Source organism: Xenopus tropicalis, chromosome 3 (assembly GCF_000004195.4).
Source record: "Xenopus tropicalis strain Nigerian chromosome 3, UCB_Xtro_10.0, whole genome shotgun sequence".
Classification (NCBI taxonomy): Eukaryota; Metazoa; Chordata; class Amphibia; order Anura; family Pipidae; genus Xenopus; species Xenopus tropicalis.
In genome coordinates, this window is record NC_030679.2 from 10523083 (window position 1) to 10547927 (window position 24845).

Sequence of the window (24845 nt, forward strand, 5' to 3'; positions counted from 1 at the left end):
CTCCCTAAGCTGAAAGGTCTGGGGCATGAGCACCCGGACCCATCTTCACTACTGGTAAGATCTACCACCTACTTGCGAAGATAGTGATCACCCCCTTAAGTTTTTCCTACATTTTTAAACCTGTCCGATCGATATCTGCCCGATTTCAGGCCAGATATCGGTCGGGCAGGCTCGTTGTTAGTGCCCATACACGGGCCAATAAGCTGCTGAGTCGGTCTAAGGGACTGATATCGGCAGCTAGAATCGGCCTGTGTATGGGGACCTTTAGTGGTGTTGTAAACCCAATCACAATGCTGTCCCACTGCGCCCCCTAGTGTTGCTATAGCAGTTGTCGAAAAACGTAATTATAGGTGCAAGAAAGTTCACCCCTGAGCATTCTACTGACTAAATATCTCATTATAAGTGCAGGAGAAGTGACCAATGAGAATGCTGATTCCCAGCACTGTGTCGGCCATCTTGCTGGTACCTTACATATAGAGATAATGATGGCATTTTTCCCGTCATTATATGGCACAGGAATCAGACATGGGGATAAAGGGACAGACTTGTTCAGTGCTGGGAAACTGTGCTTATTGCTCCCAACTCCAATTGCAGGAACAGAGAACAGGGAGCCGGATTTACTCACATCAGCTGGGATTCTCATTGGGGGATTTCTTGCATTTTAATGGCGGATTTGGGGGAAAGTTTTATTGTGCAATATTGCTTTAAGAATCCAACCCTGATGTTGCTGGACTACAGCTCCCAGCATGCCTCACCCTTCATTATATGTTACATTGTTCTGGGATTTGTAGTCCAGCAACAGCTGAGCAAAGTTTGGTTGATCAGAGCCGTGCAGCAGGGTTTAGTTCCCCTTTAATAGTAGGTAGGACTAACAACTGGATGCCAAAAAATGACTTTGCATCATTTCTATTCCCATTAATAATGGACTGTCCTGTGAAATAAATTTGTACCGCCCCTTTAAAGGCAAGTTATGCATCGGAGTGGAGTCTTATAAAAAAAAGAGACTAAAGGTGGCCATTTTATCTGCCGATTCAGGTTCTTTTGACCAGTTCAGCAGCTTATCGGCCTGTGTATGGGCCCCCCCGATGGGCCTACCCGTCTGGCCTAAAATTGGCCAGATCTTGATCTGGCAGGTTTGATTTTCCGTCGGATCGGGGACCGCATCAACGCCTGATCCGATGGCGCCTATGTCTGATATGGGGAATTTTGGGAGAAGATCCGCTCGTTTGGCGAGATCTCCCCATGTATGACCACCTTAACTTTCAATATATAATTACATTATCAGCCCTGTTCAGGATCGTGACCATGCAAAGGTGCAATAGTGACCTCTACTGGACGTGGGGCACATAGCATTTAATCATGTGCCCATTTTGTTGCCCATGCCTTCTTATAATTAGAAGAATATGGAGTATATTACTAATGCCAGCAATACAATATTGCCCCTTGCTCATGGGACTGCATTGCTACGTAGTTTGGGTGAATGTGGCACGGCGCCTCTGGCTGAGTCATGTGGAACCCTCGGTTGGCACGTGGGCACCGGCAAGGATGAGCCATTGTTTAGCTTCTAGATGTTTTCTTGATGAGCTCTGAGACCTTGGCATTTCCTCTGACCCGTTTTTCTTCTGCCACGGGTATAACCCTCTGCCCTTGTTCGCTAAATATTTATTTTTCTCCTGTGCATTTTTGTGGTCTTCACGCGGCTGATAATCACCAGGCTGCCACCCGTGACTGGTATTTATGGAATTTTTCATGCTGATTGATCGTGCCCAGGGCTGTACAATAGCATCACTTGAATCCATACAGTATATAGCACTATAGCAGGGGTGGGCAAACTACGGCCCGCGGGCCACATCCGGCCCGTTTGCCTTTTTAATCTGCCCCGCCGACGCCTGATTGGTTGCGCCCCGTGCATGCGCGTGACGTCAGAACGCACGGGGCGCAACCGTATGAAACTTCAGATGCAGCGGGAGCCGAGGGACTGACACAGCCGAAGGAGGCAGGAGGTCGCTGGAGGATGGAGCCAAAGGAAGCTGTAGGTCGCTGGGGGTGGAGCTGGTGGGAGGATGTTGAGGAGGAGGATGGGAAGGACGCTGGGGGGAACTGCAGGATGCTGGGGGGGAGCTGAAGGATGCTGGGGGGAACTGCAGGATGCTGAGGAATAGAGCTGGAGGATGCTGGGTGGGATGCTGAGGGGGGAGCTGGAGGATGCTGGGGGTGAGCTGAGAGGCCCTGTGATTTCTAATGGCGGCCCTGGGCATAGCGCTGGTCCGGCCCGGCCCGGCCCGGGCCGTCTGTAAGTCAATGTGGCCCCTGAGCCAAAAAGTTTGCCCACCCCTGCACTATAGCATCAGTTTTGAGCCAGAGGTTGGTTCCTTTGCCTCCATGGGACTCCAAGGCTGATACTGACCTTACACTTCATACAGTACTCAGCCCACTCACAGGCCTAGACTGGGGGGCTTCCTCTACATGTGTTTACTTACCCTTTACCATATCCCTGATTGCCCCTTCATTAACCTGAATGGTAATCACCAGTGCACACATGGGTCAGGCAAATATATTTGGGAGGTGCTCCACTTTACACCTATTTGCCTGACCCATGTGTAAAGGGTAAGTAAACACATGTAGAGGAAGCCCCCCAGTCTAGGCCTGTGAGTGGGCTGGGGACTGTATGAAGTGTAAAGACACCAACCTCTGGCTCAAAACTGATGCTATAGTGCTATATACTGTATGGATTCAAGTGATGCTATTGTACCGGCCTGGGCACGATCAATCAGCATGAAAAATTCCATAAATACCAGTCACGGGTGGCAGCCTGGTGATTATCAGCCGCGTGAAGGCCACAAAAATGCACAGGAGAAAAATAAATATTTAGTGATCAAGGGCAGAGGGTTATACCAATGGCAGAAGAAAAACGGGTCAGAGGAAATGCCAAGGTCTCAGAGCTCATCAAGAAAACATCTAGAAGCTAAACAATGGCTTATCCGTGTCAGTGCCCACGTGCCAACCGAGGGTTCCAGCCAGAGGCACCGTGCCACATTCACCCAAACTACGTAGCAATGCAGTCCCATGAGCAAGGGGCAATATTGTATTGCTGGCATTAGTAATATACTCTATATTCTTCTAATTATAAGAAGGCATGGGCAGCAAAATGGGCACATGATTAAATGCTATGTGCCCCACGTCCAGTAGAGGTCACTATTGTACCTTTGCATGAACAGGGCTGATAATGTAATTATTCATTGAAATTATATATTGCTGCATTGCACTGCTCAACCAAACTTTACTCAGCTGTTGCTGGACTACAAATCCCAGAACAATTTAACATATAATGAAGGCTGAGGCATGCTGGGAGCTGTAGTCCAGCAACATCAGGGTTGGATTCTTAAAGCAATATTGCACAATAAAACATTTCAAGCTCTCCAGTGCTCATGGGCAACATTTAAATGCAAAAGAAACCCCCTGTGTTGTTCACACATTTTAGATCCTGCATTATTCACCCCCCTGCATTGTTCACATCTCAGGCTCAGACTATAGGAGCAGTGCTGGCATTGTGTCACTGTATGTACTGCCTGCCCTATGCTGCCTGTGTGTGCCATACTCTGCCTGCCCTATGCTGCCTGTGTGTGCCATACTCTGCCTGCCCTATGCTGCCCGTGTGTGCCATACTCTGCCTGCCCTAAGTTGCCCGTGTGTGCCATACTCTGCCTGCCCTATGCTGCCCGTGTGTGCCATACTCTGCCTGCCCTATGCTGCCCGTGTGTGCCATACTCTGCCTGCCCTATGCTGCCCGTGTGTGCCATACTCTGCCTGCCCTATGCTGCCCGTGTGTGCCATACTCTGCCTGCCCTATGCTGCCCGTGTGTGCCATACTCTACCTGCTCTATGCTGCCCGTGTGTGCCATACTCTGCCTGCCCTATGCTGCCCATGTGTGCCATACTCTGCCTGCCCTATGCTGCCCGTGGGAGGTGAACCTGGCAGGGGTTTGTGGGAGTTTGTTAGCAGTTGGAAATAGCCATTAAATGGCCCCTAAGGTGTGTAATTATGTGCTGGGTGTTGCTGTGCTATCCATAGGAGAGGAGGAGGCATATGGATTTAAGGGTGTGTCTTATTATAAACTTTTTTGATGAACGAAGGGTGATATCCCTGCAGTGAGCACTATCCATCTTGTGATAACATGGGTGTGGTTTGAAGTGGGTGTGGTGTAAAAAGGGGAGTGGCCAAAACGGGCTTCTATTATCGGCCCTCCACCATGTAGGCCAGAAAAGGCTCAGTAAATTTCACTTTATTTGGCCTTTAAACACATAGGTCTGCGCTAGGCAGGCTTTACTTCTGGGGCTGCTCAGCAGGGGCTGCTGTAGGATCGGTTTTGACTAGAACTAATTGGAATTAGATAGAAACGTGCAGAGAGTTGTGCTTAATGTCTGCAGTCAGAAGTACAGAACCCTTACCGGCTCCATGGGGGTCAACATATATTTGCTGCCCTGGATATTCCTGGAACTATGGCTGAATGGCCAATACAGTGCCGCCTATTGCTTGTTATTAGCTAAGAGCTCTGGCCAGCTGATAGGCTTCATCCAAAAATGGCTAAAGAAACACCTTACGGGACCAATAAGGTGTAATTATATCTTAGTTGGGATCAAGTACAGGTACTGTTTTATTATTACAGAGAAAAGGGAATCATTTAACCATGAAATAAACCCAATAGGGCTGTTCTGCCCCCAATAAGGGGTAATTATATCTTAGTTGGGATCAAGTACAGGTACTGTTTTATTATTACAGAGAAAAGGGAATCATTTAACCATGAAATAAACCCAATAGGGCTGTTCTGCCCCAATAAGGGGTAATTATATCTTAGTTGGGATCAAGTACAGGTACTGTTTTATTATTACAGAGAAAAGGGAATCATTTAACCATGAAATAAACCCAATAGGGCTGTTCTGCCCCCAATAAGGGGTAATTATATCTTAGTTGGGATCAAGTACAGGTACTGTTTTATTATTACAGAGAAAAGGGAATCATTTAACCATTAAATAAACCCAATAGGGCTGTTCTGCCCCAATAAGGGGTAATTATATCTTAGTTGGGATCAAGTACAGGTACTGTTTTATTATTACAGAGAAAAGGGAATCATTTAACCATTAAATAAACCCAATAGGGCTGTTCTGCCCCAATAAGGGGTAATTATATCTTAGTTGGAATCAAGTACAGGTATTGTTTTATTATTACAGAGAAAAGGGAATCATTTAACCATTAAATAAACCCAATAGGGCTGTTCTGCCCCAATAAGGGGTAATTATATCTTAGTTGGGATCAAGTACAGGTACTGTTTTATTATTACAGAGAAAAGGGAATCATTTAACCATTAAATAAACCCAATAGGACTGTTCTGCCCCCAATAAGGGGTAATTATATCTTAGTTGGGATCAAGTACAGGTACTGTTTTATTATTACAGAGAAAAGGGAATCATTTAACCATAAAATAAACCCAATAGGGCTGTTCTGCCCCCAATAAGGGGTAATTATATCTTAGTTGGGATCAAGTACAGGTACTGTTTTATTATTACAGAGAAAAGGGAATCTCTCATATTCTATACTATAGATCAGTGATCCCCAACCAGTGGCTCCGGGGTAACATGTTGCCCCCCAACCCCTTGGATGTTGCTCCCAGAGGCCTCAAAGCAGGGAGTTATTTTTGAATTTCTGTCTTGGGGGCAAGTTTTGGTTGAATAAAAACCAAGTATAATGCCAAACAGAGTCTCCTGTAGGCTGCCCGTCCACATAGGGGCTATTATGTAACCAATTATATCTCTTACTGTCACCCCATGGAACATTTTTTCATGCTTGCGTTGCTCCCCAACACATTTTCCACTTGAATGTGGCTCACAGGTATAAAAGGTTGGGGACCCCTGCTATAGAATCTATACTGTAGGACTGCTAGACTATATTTTGGGGCTTCCACCTGGAGTCTTTATGTTCACTTATAAAAGTTTCATGACTTTGGACTCTGTTCAGTCTTATGGGTTCCTCCAGGTTCCCGTTTCATAATTACCGTGATCTTTCTTTCCTAGACGAACTCCATGTCAACCCTTTTTTTTTTTACACTGTAAAACAATGATCCCCAACCAGTGGCTCCGGGGCAACATGTTGCTCCCCAACCCCTTGGATGTTGCTCTCAGTGCCCCCAAACCAGGGAGTTATTTTTGAATTCCTGACTTGGGGGCAAGTTTTGGTTGAATAAAAACAAGATTTCCTACCAAATAAAGCCCCTGTAAGCTGATAGGGTGCATAGAGGCTGCCTAATAGCCAATCACAGCCCTTATTTGGCTCCTCCATGAACTTTTATGGTGCTTGTGTTGCTCCCCAAGTCTTTTTACATTTGACTGTGGCTCCCGAGTAAGAAAGGTTGGGGGTCCCTGGTCTAAAATATAGTGTAAAGAGCAGAATAAAAGGCAAACATGGCGCCAGAGTTACACAGATTTGGATTCTCATGGGACCTTTGGATTCCAGTTATTTAATTGGCCATCTGATGTTCCTCCAAAGGATTCTAAGCAGAGCAACATCACAAGACTTAAGCCGGCCATACACACACTGATATTACCCCATGAAACTGCATTTCATACAATATTCGGTGCGTGTATGGCAACTCGGCGAGGCAATTGATATCGCAAAAGGCTGCGACTCGCCGATCAGCAGGATAAAAGATTTTGATTGGGCGCCATAGAAGGCGTCTGAGCAAAATCTCCGTTCAGGGCTGAATGGGCAGAAGGAGGTAGAACTCCTATTGTTTCTCCCTCCATATCTGATGATTCAGATCGAAATTGCTACGGGTATGGCCACCTTTACCCTTTCTAAAAAAAAGTTTGATTAAACGATAACACTGGACTGCTTTAACCCTTGATTATATATTGGATTATGCTCAGAGTTGTAGTCTTGTAGTGTAACAGGGTTTGGGTCAGGGTTGGACTGGGGGGTGCAGGGCCCACCGTGGCTCCTGCTATGGGGGCCCTACAGGTGCCCCCGCCGGCTGCATCCCCTAATCCCCCCATGCAGGGGCCCCCCTAACCCGCTGCAGGGTCCCCCACCCAACGTCCTACCTTGAGCGTGTGTAAATTTAATGTGTCAGTAGAAGAACGGTTGGGCAGAGGGAGTGCCGGCAAGGGTTGGATCTTTCCGACCCAGTCTGACTCTGGTTTGGGTAAACCAAGGTTTGGCCATGGATGAACACAGGTCTGGACTGGGTTTTAAAATATTCCCTGACATTTCAAGTACATAGAGGCCCAAATATACCCCAACCACAGTGCCAGGCCAAGCCGGCCAGGCGCCCTAAGCAACCCGGTTGGCTTGGGCCGCCAACACCCTCCAATGCGCACACAGGGCACAGGTCTACAGGAAGAGGTTACCGGGGCCGCTGCACATTGGGGGGAAAGGGTCTGGAACCGGTGGTAGGTAGAAGAAAAGGTACCTGCCTGGCACCCCCCCACCGTTGTACCTCTTCTACCTACCCCTAGTTCCGGCCCTGCCCAACCAGCCCACTGAATAGTGACTGTCTATGTCATTCTGCAGTAGCCCCTCTGGCATTTGCCAGAAACCATGGATTGCCAGTCCGGACCTGAACATAAGAAGATACACAAAAACAAAACAATACAAAGCCATGTAAGGGCCCGAGAGAAAAGAACTTTATTTATAGGACAGAGGCCACTGTATCCAGATGTTTAGGTTACAGATACAGCAAAGCTGACCAGGAGTCGTCGGGCTACTGGAATGTCACTGGGCGTCCGAAATCAGACATAACGGTTTTTTTTTTTTTCGTTTTTCTTTTCTTTTTTTTTTTTTTTACACCGGATTTATTACACAATTCTGTACAAATTATACCACATTTTTCTACATGCACAAAATGCTATATCGGTTTCAATATCAAAAAATAGAAAAAAAAAAATCAAGGATTTTCTGCGAGTTTTTTGAACGTAAAGTGCAACATTTATAAAAAGGAGGGCAGCAGCACAAGGGTCAAACAATAAATACATAATTCAACCAATAAATAAGAGACGGGGGGGGGGAGGGGGGAGGCCGCCGAAATGCGACTGTGCAGTTTTACAAATGGCGGGAAGGGACAGCGCACGTGGATGATAATAAATACAGCTCGTATGTACGGATCCAGAATATTCTCTGACGCACGTCTTTTTTTTTTTTTTTATATTTCCGATTTTCTCCAAAATGCAAGTATTCTCCAGTCAAATATTCACTGCGTCCTGCAGAGAAAGAAGGGAAAAGAAAGGCATTAATTTAACCAAACGTGTGCGGCCGCCGAGCCCTCTCGGGCGATAGATCTGGGGGCAATTCATTTGGTATTTTTTTTTCATTGAGCCAAAAATAGAGTCTGTGCTCTTTACCACCACAAGGTGGCGCTATGGTATAAGCATAGTTACAGAGGATGATTTTTTTAAAATTCTTTTTGGAAATATTTTCCTAATGAATTCAAAGAATGATTTTTAATGGTTGGACATCAAAATGCCTTGGGTGTCATTTTTATCCCCCAAAAGCACAAGGGAAGCCTGCGTCGGCACTAAACGGGGTACTTTTCATTAGGGTGTTGCACCATTGTCTACTTCGATTTTCCTAGGGATTTACTTGGGCCATCCCCAACCAATGCCCCAACCAATGCCCCAACCAATGTCCCAACCAATGCCCCAACCAATGTCCCAACCAATGTCCCAACCAATGCCCCAACCAATGTCCCAACCAATGCCCCAACCAATGTCCCAACCAATGCCCCAACCAATGTCCCAACCAATGTCCCAACCAATGCCCCAACCAATGTCCCAACCAATGCCCCAACCAATGCCCCAACCAATGCCCTAACCAATGCCCCAACCAATGCCCTAACCAATGCCCCAACCAATGCCCCGACCAATGTCCCGACCAATGCCCCGACCAATGCCCCAACCAATGCCCCAATCAATGCCCCGACCAATGCCCCGACCAATGCCCCGACCAATGCCCCAACCAATGCCCCGACCAATGTCCCGACCAATGCCCCGACCAATGTCCCAGCCAATGCCCCAACCAATGCCCCAACCAATGTCCCAACCAATGCCCCAACCAATGTCCCAACCAATGCCCCAACCAATGTCCCAACCAATGTCCCAACCAATGTCCCAACCAATGTCCCAACCAATGCCCCAACCAATGCCCTAACCAATGCCCCAACCAATGTCCCAACCAATGCCCCAACCAATGCCCCAACCAATGTCCCAACCAACGTCCCAACCAATGCCCCAACCAATGCCCTAACCAATGCCCCTACCAATGTCCCAACCAATGCCCTAACCAATGCCTGTATAGCAAGTAAAAAGGTGGTGGTGCAGCCTTAATGGAGAAGGAAAGTAAAAAATCCCTGGGGGGAGCCAAATAACAAATATTCGGGTGACTTTTTGCCGCCCCTGGTAACTGGCATCTTCCTACTGCCAAGGCCAAGGTTCTCCTTTGCTTCATGGCAGGAGCGGCCCTGTGGTTTTTACCTTTACTTCTCCTTTAAAGTTATTTTATAGGTGTGAAATCCAGACAAGACTCTATTTTTGACCACTTTGACTCTACAAAGGTGGCAACCCGAGATAGGAATAATCTAAAGGTGGCCATACACGTGAAGATCCGCTCGCTTGGCGAGGTCGCCAAGCGAGCGGATCTTCTCTCGATATCCCCACCTTGAAGACCAAGTTGACACCATTACCTGTAATCTAATTCTTCCAACCAAAAAGCCGATCCCGGTGGGTCTTGCAGACTTTCCAGCGCTGAGCGCTCCTGTCTCTTCCTCTTATCCTGGTCTTTGCGCTTTCCCGGCTTGCCTTTTTTCTTCTTGCCGTGGGTTTTCGGAGAGGGCTCCTTGTAGCTCAGTGATTTCTGTGTCTCCTGAGTCAGGTGCGTGGTGGCCCCCTCTTCTTCTGCCACCGTGCGCAGGGTGTTGTAGTTCTTCACGCTGGTGGCGGGGAGCAAGGCCTCGTCCGGTGGCGCGTGCAGTCCCGCCGTGTTCACTCGGCCCATCAGGTTCTGGAGGAATATCCTGCGCCGCAGCTCTTGGATGGCCCGGCCTTTGTCGTGGAGATACTGGTGCTCCGATACTGCCCTCCGCCTGTGGGGATAGGACATTGCACGGCATTAGTCCTGCTGCACTGATAGGCCAAGAGGACCAACTAGCTTTCTACAACACAGATACAACTTTCACACAAATTCCGGCATAGTCCGTTGGTGTTTGGCCGGGGGTGCAATGTCTTAATGCCAGCGGGTTTATTTATTGTGTTTGAGTCAGCGCTGTCAGGCCTCATTAACTGCTTGACTGCCAGGGAATGTAAACTGTGACTGCTGCTGGGATGCAGTAGGCGTTAATAAAATAAAATAAGGAGTTGGTCCTGAGGGGCGTTATATTGGCCTGTATATGGGCAGCTTGGGCTTCTGTGTCAGAAATATAGAAGTGTAAAAGTGGCCATAACCTATATATAATGTAAATAAGGGTGAAAGCATCCTATTTGTGTTTTTAAAGATCATGTCCCTTTAAAGGGCAAATTTAATATGAAATAAGAAACTTTCTAAATGTAATCAATTAAATATTCTGTACTGTTTCTTCAGTATAAGGGCAACCAGTCCCCATGCTCTCGCTTCAAGTACAGGTACTGTTTTATTATTATAGAGAAAAGGGAATCATTTAACCATGAAATAAACCCAATAGGGCTGTTCTGCCCCCAATAAGGGGTAATTATATCTTAGTTGGGATCAAGTACAGGTACTGTTTTATTATTACAGAGAAAAGGGAATCATTTAACCATTAAATAAACCCAATAGGGCTGTTCTGCCCCCAATAAGGGGTAATTATATCTTAGTTGGGATCAAGTACAGGTACTGTTTTATTATTACAGAGAAAAGGGAATCATTTAACCATTAAATAAACCCAATAGGGCTGTTCTGCCCCCAATAAGGGGTAATTATATCTTAGTTGGGATCAAGTACAGGTACTGTTTTATTATTACAGAGAAAAGGGAATCATTTAACCATTAAATAAACCCAATAGGGCTGTTCTGCCCCCAATAAGGGGTAATTATATCTTAGTTGGGATCAAGTACAGGTACTGTTTTATTATTACAGAGAAAAGGGAATCATTTAACCATTAAATAAACCCAATAGGGCTGTTCTGCCCCCAATAAGGGGTAATTATATCTTAGTTGGGATCAAGTACAGGTACTGTTTTATTATTACAGAGAAAAGGGAATCATTTAACCATTAAATAAACCCAATAGGGCTGTTCTGCCCCCAATAAGGGGTAATTATATCTTAGTTGGGATCAAGTACAGGTACTGTTTTATTATTACAGAGAAAAGGGAATCATTTAACCATGAAATAAACCCAATAGGGCTGTTCTGCCCCCAATAAGGGGTAATTATATCTTAGTTGGGATCAAGTACAGGTACTGTTTTATTATTACAGAGAAAAGGGAATCATTTAACCATGAAATAAACCCAATAGGGCTGTTCTGCCCCAATAAGGGGTAATTATATCTTAGTTGGGATCAAGTACAGGTACTGTTTTATTATTACAGAGAAAAGGGAATCATTTAACCATGAAATAAACCCAATAGGGCTGTTCTGCCCCCAATAAGGGGTAATTATATCTTAGTTGGGATCAAGTACAGGTACTGTTTTATTATTATAGAGAAAAGGGAATCATTTAACCATTAAATAAACCCAATAGGGCTGTTCTGCCCCAATAAGGGGTAATTATATCTTAGTTGGGATCAAGTACAGGTACTGTTTTATTATTATAGAGAAAAGGGAATCATTTAACCATGAAATAAACCCAATAGGGCTGTTCTGCCCCAATAAGGGGTAATTATATCTTAGTTGGGATCAAGTACAGGTACTGTTTTATTATTATAGAGAAAAGGGAATCATTTAACCATTAAATAAACCCAATAGGGCTGTTCTGCCCCCAATAAGGGGTAATTATATCTTAGTTGGGATCAAGTACAGGTACTGTTTTATTATTACAGAGAAAAGGGAATGATTTGCTGAGATGGGCAGAATGAAGAGTAACTGTATTATTTTATAAACAGTACAGAATATTTCATTGATTACATTTAGAAAATTTCAGTGAGATGAAGCTTATATTCAATTTTAGTTTTCACAATAGATCCCCCTTTAAGCCTGCGGTTCAGTTGGCCTCAGGACACAACACACACGTTAAAGCCAGCGAGACGCTCTCCCGTGCGGATATAATTACACGTCTCCTGCACGGGCTGCGTGTGAGCACATGATTCCTGCCTTCAACCTTCCACCCCCTGTCTTATTTCCTCCTGTATTTAATGTAAGTGTCTCCCAAGAAGCAGATTAATCCTCCGATGTGGGTGGAAACTTGACTCTTCAAAGAACTATGTCTAATATTAAGTCTCCCAGCATAAATATTTGAGAAGTATAAAGCATAGGATGTGTAGTTACACCATACACACAAACCGGAAACCGGAAACCCTTTATCCAGAAAGCTCCGAATTACTGAAGGCCTGTCTCCCATAGACTCCATTTTAATCAAATAATTCTGATTTTTAAAATTGATTCCCTTTTCTCTGTAATAATAAAACAGTACCTGTACTTGATCCCAACTAAGATATAATTACCCCTTATTGGGGGCAGAACAGCCCTATTGGGTTTATTTCATGGTTAAATGATTCCCTTTTCTCTGTAATAATAAAACAGTACCTGTACTTGATCCCAACTAAGATATAATTACCCCTTATTGGGGGCAGAACAGCCCTATTGGGTTTATTTAATGGTTAAATGATTCCCTTTTCTCTGTAATAATAAAACAGTACCTGTACTTGATCCCAACTAAGATATAATTACCCCTTATTGGGGGCAGAACAGCCCTATTGGGTTTAATTAATGTTTTATTGTATTTTTAGTAGACTTAAGGTAGGAGATCCAAATTACAGAAAGATCCCTTATCCGGAATCCCCTTGGTCCCTTGGTTCTGGATAACAGGTCCCATACCTGTATATGTTTTTACTCACATGCCAGGTACCTATATACACTGCATATATACACGTACACTTATATGTTAGTGACACTTACACTCGCCCATTGATCCCCTGCGCAGGTCTCCCGTGGGCCGGCAACGAACAGCTAAGGATGAACACGGCCAAACTGCAATGTGGGAATAGCGTCCAAAACATCTTGGGAAGATACCTGCAGATATAATAAAAGACTCGTTAGACCCCCACAAGTGTCAGAACTAAAGCAATGGGACTAAATTAAAAGCTTAACTGTAAATTATAGCTGAGCATACAAATGGGGGGGTCACTAACCCCAGCAGCCAAATAACTATTACTCGTTGAGGCTACAGTTTTATTGCTTTTTATTTAATGGTTAAATGATTCCCTTTTCTCTGTAATAATAAAACAGTACCTGTACTTGATCCCAACTAAGATCTAATTACCCCTTATTGGGGGCAGAACAGCCCTATTGGGTTTATTTAATGGTTAAATGATTCCCTTTTCTCTGTAATAATAAAACAGTACCTGTACTTGATCCCAACTAAGATATAATTACCCCTTATTGGGGCAGAACAGTCCTATTGGGTTTATTTAATGGTTAAATGATTCCCTTTTCTCTGTAATAATAAAACAGTACCTGTACTTGATCCCAACTAAGATATAATTACCCCTTATTGGGGCAGAACAGCCCTATTGGGTTTATTTAATGGTTAAATGATTCCCTTTTCTCTGTAATAATAAAACAGTACCTGTACTTGATCCCAACTAAGATATAATTACCCCTTATTGGGGGCAGAACAGCCCTATTGGGTTTATTTAATGGTTAAATGATTCCCTTTTCTCTGTAATAATAAAACAGTACCTGTACTTGATCCCAACTAAGATATAATTACCCCTTATTGGGGCAGAACAGCCCTATTGGGTTTATTTAATGGTTAAATGATTCCCTTTTCTCTGTAATAATAAAACAGTACCTGTACTTGATCCCAACTAAGATATAATTACCCCTTATTGGGGGCAGAACAGCCCTATTGGGTTTATTTAATGGTTAAATGATTCCCTTTTCTCTGTAATAATAAAACAGTACCTGTACTTGATCCCAACTAAGATATAATTACCCCTTATTGGGGGCAGAACAGCCCTATTGGGTTTATTTCATGGTTAAATGATTCCCTTTTCTCTGTAATAATAAAACAGTACCTGGACTTTATTGCTATTGTTACTTTTTATTATTTTAGGGCCCTCCTCTATTCATATTCCTGTCTCTCTTTCAATCCACTGCCTGGTTGCTAGGTTAAACTGGATCCTAGCAACCAGATAGCTGCTCCAAATTCCAAACTGGAGAGCTGCTATACAAAAAGTTACATTTAAAAAAAAACAAAAACCCACATATAATAAAAAATGAATACCAATTGCTTATTGCCTTAGAATAGCACTCTCTACATCGTATTAAAAGTTAATTTATAGGTGGACAACATAAGGCTAATATACTAATTTATTTTGCTTTCTTTTCTGGGACAGTTCCATACTGGGGGTAACAACAAGAAGTCTTCCAACAGGGCTACCGCTGGATGCATGACCCGTAAGGGTTAACACATTGATACTCGCCAGTAAATCAACCCAACCTTGGCCTTTAAAGGGCAAGTCAACCCCCAAAAATAAGTTTATTATAGACCTGAAACACTCAGAGTTAATCTGTGTGCCATCAGCCCAGGCTTTGGAACTATACAACCGAGCCTTATCAGAAGCAAAACAACCGAAAGAGAAAAATGACATCCCCGACCAGGACCAGGGGCTCGCCGAGAGAAAATAGCACCTAACGTTGGGGTCACGTAAAATTTACAACAACACATTGTAACCACTTGAAAGAGAGCGAAATAGAATTCAGTAATCTCCGCCAGAGCCAGAGAAAACACAAGTGGAGGGAGTAAAGGCAAAAGGAACAGATGCAGACAGAGCGAGTCTCTTTGTCTTAGATTGGGGCCAAGTAGCCTACAGATATTTATATACAGCTGCACTACAACTCCTAGGAAACCTGTACATTATAGTTCAGCAATAGCTTAAGGGCTGAAGGTTGCTTATTGATCAGCTAAGAAAAACAGCTCTTCAGTGATGATGAAGATAGGTAACGGAGAGTCGGAGGGACCAAAGACCAACAGGGACCCATAAGAACCAGGCACAACATGGGCAGTTTATTCCCTTTCCATAAATTGTGATCGTCCAGGTTTTTTGGGATAATACCAGTGTCGGACTGGCCCACCAGGATACCAGGAAAACTCCCGGGGGGCCCAGGTGTCAGTGGGCCCTCCTGCTCCTGACCATTTGGCCTGTTTCATGGCCATTCCCTATTTCTGAATGGGAAGAAAGAGGAGAAATAGATGGAAGAATAGATGCTAGCATGTAAATAAAAGAGACTGGGAGAATAAAGAGGTTGGGTGGGGAAAGGAGGGAAAATAGTTTGGAAAGTGGGCCTATAGTCTAAGGTTTTCTGGGGTCCCAGTCAGACACTGGATCAGCTCACTAACCACTTGGACCACCATCAAAGGATTATAGGCTACATTTGCCTGATTGCAACTCAAGTCAATTGATTCGATATCTACTATACAACGTGAGGTCTTTTTGGGTTCTGCTCCCACTTTTCGGTCAAACATTACAGATATATAAATCCATGGACATCACAGTCCCTTTCTTTTTGTTGCAGGGATCTCCAACATAATCAATAAGCATTGAACCTTGTATTTTGCCCTATATGGTTATCAGGTAGGGCCCTCCTTTCCACTGGTCTATGCACCCATAGGGCACACTGATTATAGATCTGATTCTTCTTACTGACTATGGATTGTGCCACAGTCAGACTCCAGTGTATTGGTTGTCACACCATTTCATTTGAAGCCTCCTCTCTTGAAGGCCTGGTGTTGGGTCAGGACCACCTTGAGTACAGATTTATGAAAATGGGGGGCACCAAATCCATATTGGTTACTCTAAAAACCATTTCAGTTGAAGCCTCCTCTCTTGAAGGCCCAGTGTTGGGTCAGGACCACCTTGAGTACAGATTTATGAAAATGGGGGGCACCAAATCCATATTGGTTACTCTAAAAACCATTTCATTTGAAGCCTCCTCTCTTGAAGGCCCGGTGTTGGGTCAGGACCACCTTGAGTACAGATTTATGAAAATGGGGGGCACCAAATCCATATTGGTTACTCTAAAAACCATTTCAGTTGAAGCCTCCTCTCTTGAAGGCCCAGTGTTGGGTCAGGACCACCTTGAGTACAGATTTATGAAAATGGGGGGCACCAAATCCATATTGGTTACTCTAAAAACCATTTCAGTTGAAGCCTCCTCTCTTGAAGGCCCGGTGTTGGGTCAGGACCTCCTTGAGTACAGATTTATGAAAATGGGGGGCACCAAATCCATATTGGTTACTCTAAAAACCATTTCATTTGAAGCCTCCTCTCTTGAAGGCCCGGTGTTGGGTCAGGACCACCTTGAGTACAGATTTATGAAAATGGGGGGCACCAAATCCACATTGGTCACTCTAAAAACCATTTCAGTTGAAGCCTCCTCTCTTGAAGGCCCAGTGTTGGGTCAGGACCACCTTGAGTACAGATTTAGGAATATGTGGGGCACCAAATCCACATTGGTCACTCTAAAATCTCCCCCAAACTGACCTTCAAGCTGGGCTTTCAGGTGTCTCTATGAAGGCCTTCTCTCCAATTCTCACCCACGTTGGTTTCCATGCCTCCCCGCCATAGCTATACTGCCCTAGTTGTGTCATATCAACAGACGCCCAAGAACCAAGCAAATGAATGTTGTAGAATTAGGGAAAAACAATTCATTATCAAATTAGAGTCTAATTCAAACCCACTGGCATCAAATCAAGACCAGAGGATCAACATCTAAATTCGAGGGGCCACCAGAAAAACCCACGGCTGAACCCGATCATAACCGACATTAGAAAGTGGCAGTCTCGCCCCAGACAGACTTATAACACGCTATGGTCAGAAAGAGAGAGAGAGAATTTAAAAATCTATCAAACGCTGAAAAGTATTTTAACCAGAAACAAAATTCCATTAGAACCACCGACACGGAGACCCGTCCAAATCAGCCGCTGGAGCCAGAAGAGTAAACGGAGGAGGGGAAGTCTAGGAGAGGGAATTAGATACCTTCCGACGTATAAAGCAAAAAGACACTTGCCTACTTTATTTTGCTCGGCGGCTCCGATCCGTGCGCTTTCTGCCTTTTTTTTTTTTTAAACAATGAACCCGACGACCCTGGAAGACACAAAGTAAAAAAAAAAAAATAAAGTTTTGAAATTTCGGTGCCATTGTCCCAGTTGTGCCCATTTCACAACATTGTGAAATGTGAACAGTTTGAAAGAAAAGAAAAAATATGAATGCTTCTTTAAGAAATTTGCACTGAGGATCCTGGGAAATGTAGTTCAACAACACCTTATCAGTACTAAACTGTGTTAACCCTGGGGGCTACAATGAAATGTGATTATTTTCTCGCTTATTTCTATACAGGTATGGGATCCCTTATGCGGAAAACCCGTTATCCGGAAAGTTCCGAATTAGGGAAAGGCCGTCTCCCATAGACTCCTTATTGGGGGCAGAACAGCCCTATTGAATTTATTTAATGGTTAAATGATTCCCTTTTCTCTGTAATAATAAAACAGTACCTGTACTTGATCCCAACTAAGATATAATTACCCCTTATTGGGGCAGAACAGCCCTATTGGGTTTATTTAATGGTTAAATGATTCCCTTTTCTCTGTAATAATAAAACAGTACCTGTACTTGATCCCAACTAAGATATAATTACCCCTTATTGGGGGCAGAACAGCCCTATTGGGTTTATTTAATGGTTAAATGATTCCCTTTTCGCTGTAATAATAAAACAGTACCTGTACTTGATCCCAACTAAGATATAATTACCCCTTATTGGGGGCAGAACAGCCCTATTGGGTTTATTTAATGGTTAAATGATTCCCTTTTCGCTGTAATAATAAAACAGTACCTGTACTTGATCCCAACTAAGATATAATTACCCCTTATTGGGGGCAGAACAGCCCTATTGGGTTTATTTAATGGTTAAATGATTCCCTTTTCGCTGTAATAATAAAACAGTACCTGTACTTGATCCCAACTAAGATATAATTACCCCTTATTGGGGCAGAACAGCCCTATTGGGTTTTATTTAATGGTTAAATGATTCCCTTTTCTCTGTAATAATAAAACAGTACCTGTACTTGATCCCAACTAAGATATAATTACCCCTTATTGGGGCAGAACAGCCCTATTGGGTTTATTTAATGGTTAAATGATTCCCTTTTCTCTGTAATAATAAAACAGTACCTGTACTTGATCCCAACTAAGATATAATTACCCCTTATTTGGGGCAGAACAGCCCTATTGGGTTTATTTAATGGTTAAATGATTCCCTTTTCTCTGTAATAATAAAACAGTACCTGTACTTGATCCCAACTAAGATATAATGAATCCTTATTGGAGCCAAAACAAGTCTATTAGGTTTATTTAATACTTAAATGATTTTTAGCAGACAAGTTATGGAGATCCAAATTACAGAAAGACCCCTTATCCGGAAAACCCCAGGTCCCGAGCATTCTGGATAACAGGTCCCATACCTGTAGTTGTGGTTTTATCCACTTGAATGCTGCCTTTAACACTCTCCCATCCACCTTTTTTATCGAATTGCGGCAAATGGACATGGCTAAAATATAACCAGCGCCCTTTACGAATTTATCAGGTTGCGCATCTTTAGTTAACTGTATAGATGCTGTGGAGGAAATGGGACATACATTTGTATCTAGGACAGGCTAGGGCTGGCGTGCCAACTATGGTCGTTCTAAGACACCTACGTCACGGATTAGGGCCACATATTAATATCAGCCTAGAGTGGGCCGGAATTTAGGCCCCCCGGGCCTTTGTTATGTGACATATTATATGACTTACTACGGACTGTACTGTAGCATGTGGCACTGATTTTGTGTGTGATAAAGCTCTCAAATCGTTACTATAGTGTATACACAAGGTCTATCCACGCGACTGCCAAAGGAAGTGAGGGCTAATGCGGGGGGCCCAAATATCACTCCTTTGCGAGTTATGGAGTGTGGCCACATGCACTGGGAGCAACAATAGACAGGCTCATTCCAGCGAGACACTCCACTCCTGGTGGATATTCTTGCTCTTCTGGATCGCATCGTGCCAGACACATCGCGCTAGGCTTAGTTTATTGTCAGGTGACAGCCTTCATATACACTAACAAGGATCCAAAGCTAGCCAATGATTCATGTGCACTTAGAGTCAGCATATGACCAGAGCGTCATGCACTGCATTCACTACCCTCATACAGATAACTGCGGTTGAGGTCTGGCTGGGCCATCGCCGAACTGCGCTCACACAATGAGGCGTATGCCTCGCAACAGCCACCTGTTGCTATGATATGCCGAGGAGACAATCCTTTCTACATGCAGCATATATGAAGATTAAAGTCCCACTCAATTCGTCCCTCGCAGGATCACACCAAGTCGACGAGAGTTAAAAACAAAAAAACGAGTATCTGAAATTTTCTCAAGTATCTGCATCTATCCGTCCTCTTAACAACACACCATCTAAATCTAATAAATAAATATACCACCTATTTCACTCCTCGCAACGCCTTGTATCTCTGGCACAGAATCGTGCGAATTGACAACACAGGCGGCTTTTCCTTAGATTACTTAATATGCACACATGTCCGAAGAGTCGACGAATAGCAAATATAACAACACAGGTAAGCGACCAGCATCATACATGAGTTACACATAGTATATCGCGAATTGCTTTTTCAACACCTCAGTGGATGATTTACAAGAACACATATAGTAATGAGTATCCAAAATATAAAATAAAAAGTGGGGAAATAACAGTATAATATGTGCGGCATTCAAATATCGTCTACGTAAGCACAGGCTGGTGAAGCAACCATAAACAGATCATATATCATGGTCAAAACCTGGCAGGCGCGTGATGGTAGTAAAAACTAATATTATTTATACGAGGCGCATCAGCATATATACTTTTTCCAGTGCGAAAATGGATAGTACATCTGAGTGTAAGTGGACCCATATTACATTTGCTGAGTTAGGTCAGTGCTGTACACTCCCCCTCAGGAAACTGATTTAATCAGACTCCCGACGCTGTACCCCATACTTTCGAGTATATGACATCCTAAACGAGTTCTCCAGTGCTCCTCGTCATCACCTCGGCAGATTAAATAGCAGTGTAATAACGCTCTTCAGGCATTGTCTATTTTAACTATAATCTGCGTCATTAACTATCTGGCATGGTATGAAAATACAATGATGGCACCGTGATCGACATATATAGGATGACTGCAAGCTTTGGGGTCATGAGTCTATGGAGTGAACATTATTTAGCACAAAATGTCGTCTTATACCCGTAAGACCAGTTATTGCAGCGAGACTGATAAGATGACTTAAATTGGACTCACAGCCACATAACACGATTACAGACCACATTGCCGGCGTCTTAAGCAATGCCTGTTTGTGTAGGACGGGTCTCACCAGCCGACTCACTGCAGCTCTGCACACACTCCGAGCGCAACATAAGAGTAACACAGACCAACTTAAGAAGATAACTCTCCTTATTCGCGACTCGTCATTGTCGATTGCTGAGGCCTCACTGCCTAACACACTTCAACATGAATTCATGATCATGGGAAGTTGCAAGTCTATAGTCTAAATATTAAGCATCTCTCACTATATTGCTCGAGCGCTATTGCCCTAATGGTCTTCTCTTAGATCGATGGTATCTCTATTATATGTGTCCATGAGATGATGAGAGTACTTAAACACTCCCAATTGGAGAAGGTAAAAAATAAAAAACGTTGAGGTGTATACCTATGTGCTCATTAGCTTCGTCTCGCAATTCGTGGCAATTTCCTACATGATCTTATATAGCATTAATGAACAAAAGGAACATAAGATGAACCCCCTTGCTCAGAAAAATTAAAAACGCTCATCTAGTCCCGAGGTTGTCAAAGTACTTTGTAATAACCTGTGAATTATATCAAAATAAAGCTTTCTAGTGCATGAAAACATGAACCCCCATGTCGGTGTATAAAAGTTTCCAGCTAAAGGTGCACTAGGGTGAGTATTACATTAATGAAATTGTGCATCTCCCAGTTGCCCCTATGCAGGTAGGTCCCAGCTCCCTGGGGTGTCTGCTTGGCACAATGGGTACCACAATAAAAGTTGCTTACTTGTAGTCGGGCTCCTGTTGCTGCTGCTGCTGCTGTTGCTGTTGCAGCTCTGTCTGGAGTGTGTGTAATAATCCCAGTTGCTGCCTTGTGATGAAGCAGAATGAGCAGGACCTCCAGGGAAAGGGATGTTGTCCTTTGGTCAATGACTCGGAGCGAGACTAGGGATCTTCCTTCTCGTCTCCTGAGCTCTTATAATAGAGAGACAAGCAACTGTATTTGACATCAGGTTGAAGCTTACATCCCTACTAACATGTTTGGTTCAATTGATACACATTGACCAGCCCCCCCTTATCGCTAATTGCAAACATACACCCTCGGGGTCAGGACCCTCCACCTGTTCAATTGTCGACACCCACCTTGATATTAGACAGTAGAGCTTGTCCTCCAGGGTGGGTGTTTAAAACGAGTGAGATTGTACCTTGCAGTGTGTGGCAGGACGAAGCGAGGCGCGGAGAAGAGAAAACAAGGCCGGTGCAGCCTTGAGATGGCGCGGGTGGTTCTACACACTGCAAACTCGGAGAGTCGTTTCTAGAGGCGATTGAGAGGCTCATTTGTGACCACAAACTATGGTACTCTCTTTTCAGGACCAAAGTATGAGATCTAACCACTCCACGCACACACTTCCAAACAAGACCTAACCCTGTACTGGGAGAAGCTGCCTTTCCGACAGTAAATGAACTATGTTTTTATGCACCCGCAATCTCCTGCTTTCCTAATGAGGTTTATGCTCTATATAATAATTAAGTTCTGTGAGCTCACTCAAGGGTGCCCCCTAGATTTTTTTTATCAAGGTCCCCTACGGTGATAAGGATGCTTGGTTAGGGGTAAAAACGTCCAGGATTTAGGTGTTGCCTTAGTAATTTTAAAACACCATGCAAATTCATTTTTTTTTTTTTTTCTCCGCACTCGCATAAATCACTTGCCCCATGACGATATTTTTCATTGTTGCATTCAACAATGGAGATTCACAGACTGACAATTTCCCAATCAGAGCAGATGGAATTTTTACCCGGTGCCGAATGAAAATGAAGTCGTTATGTACGCAAAGCAGCTGCCGCCCACAATTAATTGACAGCCCTGTTTATTAAATAACTAATAGAATAAACAAAAAATTATTCACGGAGAGCTTTAGTAATTTCTTTTTTGTTTAGACGCGAATTTTGCACGAGTTGCTATGTATCTGTGGGCTGTTGTAGTGTTGACACATTCTTTCCCCATACGTATTTTTTATTACAGTATTAATGTCTAGAAGGAAGAAAGTGAGGTTGTTATTTGCTTAAATTTGCACAAAATCCAATGCACCAGTTTAGTAAACCTCTCTACACCGGTTATAGATACACATGACCTTAACACGCATACTAACGTACACTCGCTCACGTTCACGTGCAGCTTCACTTCCAATAAAAAACTGGTTCCGTTCGAGTATCATTGTTAGGAAGATGATAATGGGCCAGCCCACAAGCTTTATTTATAATACTAAACTTAATGATTATTACAAATACAAAATGGGTAGAACAACTTTGTATAAACATAACAAGGTATATCAAATATATAACCCGTATGTGCAAAGTACCAGTGCGACCACAAACACTTGACCCCCGCGTGACCCTCCTTGCCGTCTGCCCTTATTCATAGGCTCACAATAGCCAACCTAAGCCTCTATCCGTGCCATCACTCCCAGACCCCTAGCTTAGGAGATACCTGAGCTGAGCCAATCCGGAACGCTATCCGGTCCCCTTTTGTACTTAGCCATGGTAGTACCCACCAGCGCTTTATTAAAAATGGGCGGGGGGTTTTTGGACACTACGGTAGCTCCAATAGCTAGAAGCTTGGCAATTTGTTAACCCCTCACATGCCGCGATCGTCACTGATCCGAGGTGGGAAAGAGAGAAAACAAGAAAAACACTGTTTTCAATCACACTGATTCATTGGACCAAAATGTTTAGCCATCTCCTCAATAGGGTAGTTGGTTGCCCGAACATATGGGAGGCCGGTATGCCTCGATACAGCTGAAGAGTCCAGACTGACATACAGCTGCGTCCAAGATTATGGTCTGTGAGACGATTGCCACGCGGTTTGATTTAATGCGCCCTCATTCTAAAGAGAAGAGACAACAGCAAGACAGACCTGCACCGCGTTTGCTGGGTTACTGGCTGGGAGTAGTGCAGCCTAGTAGATCTACCGGTGTATTATATAGAGTTTGCCACCCAGTGGTGTTCGCATAAATGGGAAGCCCTTTGTCCAAAACTTTATGCACGGGCCAGATATCTGGTTTGTGGTGAGTATCATTGACTCTGTGCGTGAGTAAGTGATGTTAGTTGGCAATGTGTGCATAAATACTAGATGTGCATAGGAATAATTAAGGATCATGAATAGCCTCCCATACCTAGGCCTAATTTACGGTGACTGGCTATAATGGTTTTCACGGCATTAAGTATGAAGCACTTGTTTTGGAAAGGGCACCAAACCAAGGGTGGGGGATATCTGGCTAGAGTTGATTTGATATATTGGCATCCTTAGAGACCAAATTAGTTGATCTAATTAAAATGGTTTGCGCAGTATAGTATTGGATGAGCAGCTACTTGTGAATCCGGCATGTGGTCGCGCATACTTCGAGAGTGCCGGCGACGAAGTGAGTATAAAAACGAAACCGGTTCAATGTTACTTAAGAATATCTAAGTGTAGCCCATTTCCTATTATAGCGACATACTACTGTATGGTTTATAGGTCCAGTATTGGAGAGTCGGGTAGGACCGTTGGGGGTTACCTATATACGTATTACGGTTCAGAATCAATAGCTTAGGTTCAAATATTTGTGAGAACTTACCGCCGTGTTTAGTGGATTGTGCCGGGAGCACTCATGAGTGAAAAGGTAATCAATACTAGTGTCAAATCCTAATATAGGTGTCTTCCATCAGGGTTAAGTACTCTACTGCTTATAGTTTGGAGCTCCGGCATTGCCAACGCGCGAGTGTAGAGTGCAGTGAAACCCATCTATATTATTGCAAGTAGCACTAATAATAATATAGGTTCCAAGTAGGTTTATACTACTGTATGTTTGAGTACGCTGCAGATTTGAATATGATGCTCACATAGGTGCCCCCTTGATGTGTGTTTGATGCTTAAGGTATCACAGAGTTACAGGCGGTAGAACTATTAGGTCGACATGGTAATATTATGCTCAATAATGCATAGTCAATCACACTATACTGTGAACTTCCGCGCGAATCCAGCACGGTATGATTTATAATTGTTCGTGTAACGCACCCTGAGGTGGCTATATTCTGCTTAGGGACAACCACCCCTCTACTGACCTTTGCTTAAACATAAGAGCAACTACAGCCGGTCCGGTTATCAAGGAAATAATAAATGCCGCAGGCTATACAAGTAGGGACATCCCACGCTGGTGACTTGAGCAGTAAAGCCCTACTGCTCAGAGGATTACCTGCGACATGAGCAGAGATAGTGATAAAAGCAGAGACTTCCCGCCCTATAATGAAGTTTCCACTCAGTTATGCTGCAACCTAGAC

General features: G+C 43.8%; 1 protein-coding gene across 2 annotated transcripts; it reads right to left on the reverse strand.

The window, feature by feature from the left end:
- Positions 1 to 7655: 7655 nt before the first annotated feature.
- pthlh (parathyroid hormone-like hormone) lies at positions 7656 to 21391 on the reverse strand. 2 transcript variants are annotated; one of them, XM_031898661.1, is made up of 5 exons: positions 21316 to 21391; positions 17227 to 17303; positions 13111 to 13224; positions 9729 to 10127; positions 7656 to 8250 (listed from the first exon to the last, which is right to left on the reverse strand). In XM_031898661.1, the coding sequence occupies exons 3-5, from the start codon at positions 13209 to 13211 to the stop codon at positions 8241 to 8243; spliced, it is 510 nt and encodes a 169-aa protein (XP_031754521.1). In that variant the 5' UTR covers positions 13212 to 13224; positions 17227 to 17303; positions 21316 to 21391; the 3' UTR covers positions 7656 to 8240. The 2 variants fall into 2 exon arrangements, with proteins under 2 accessions (XP_031754521.1, XP_017948233.1); XM_018092744.2 differs by lacking the exon at positions 17227 to 17303 and having other exon boundaries at positions 21316 to 21385.
- Positions 21392 to 24845: the final 3454 nt, after the last annotated feature.

Excerpts from the sequence above, each read along its gene's own strand:
- pthlh (XM_031898661.1), bottom strand. The coding sequence starts at position 13,211 with ATGTTTTGGACGCTATTCCCACATTGCAGTTTGGCCGTGTTCATCCTT. Across the intron at positions 10,128-13,110 it reads CAGGGGATCAATGGGCGAGT|GCGGAGGGCAGTATCGGAGC; the intron begins GTAAGTGTCACT and ends CTATCCCCACAG.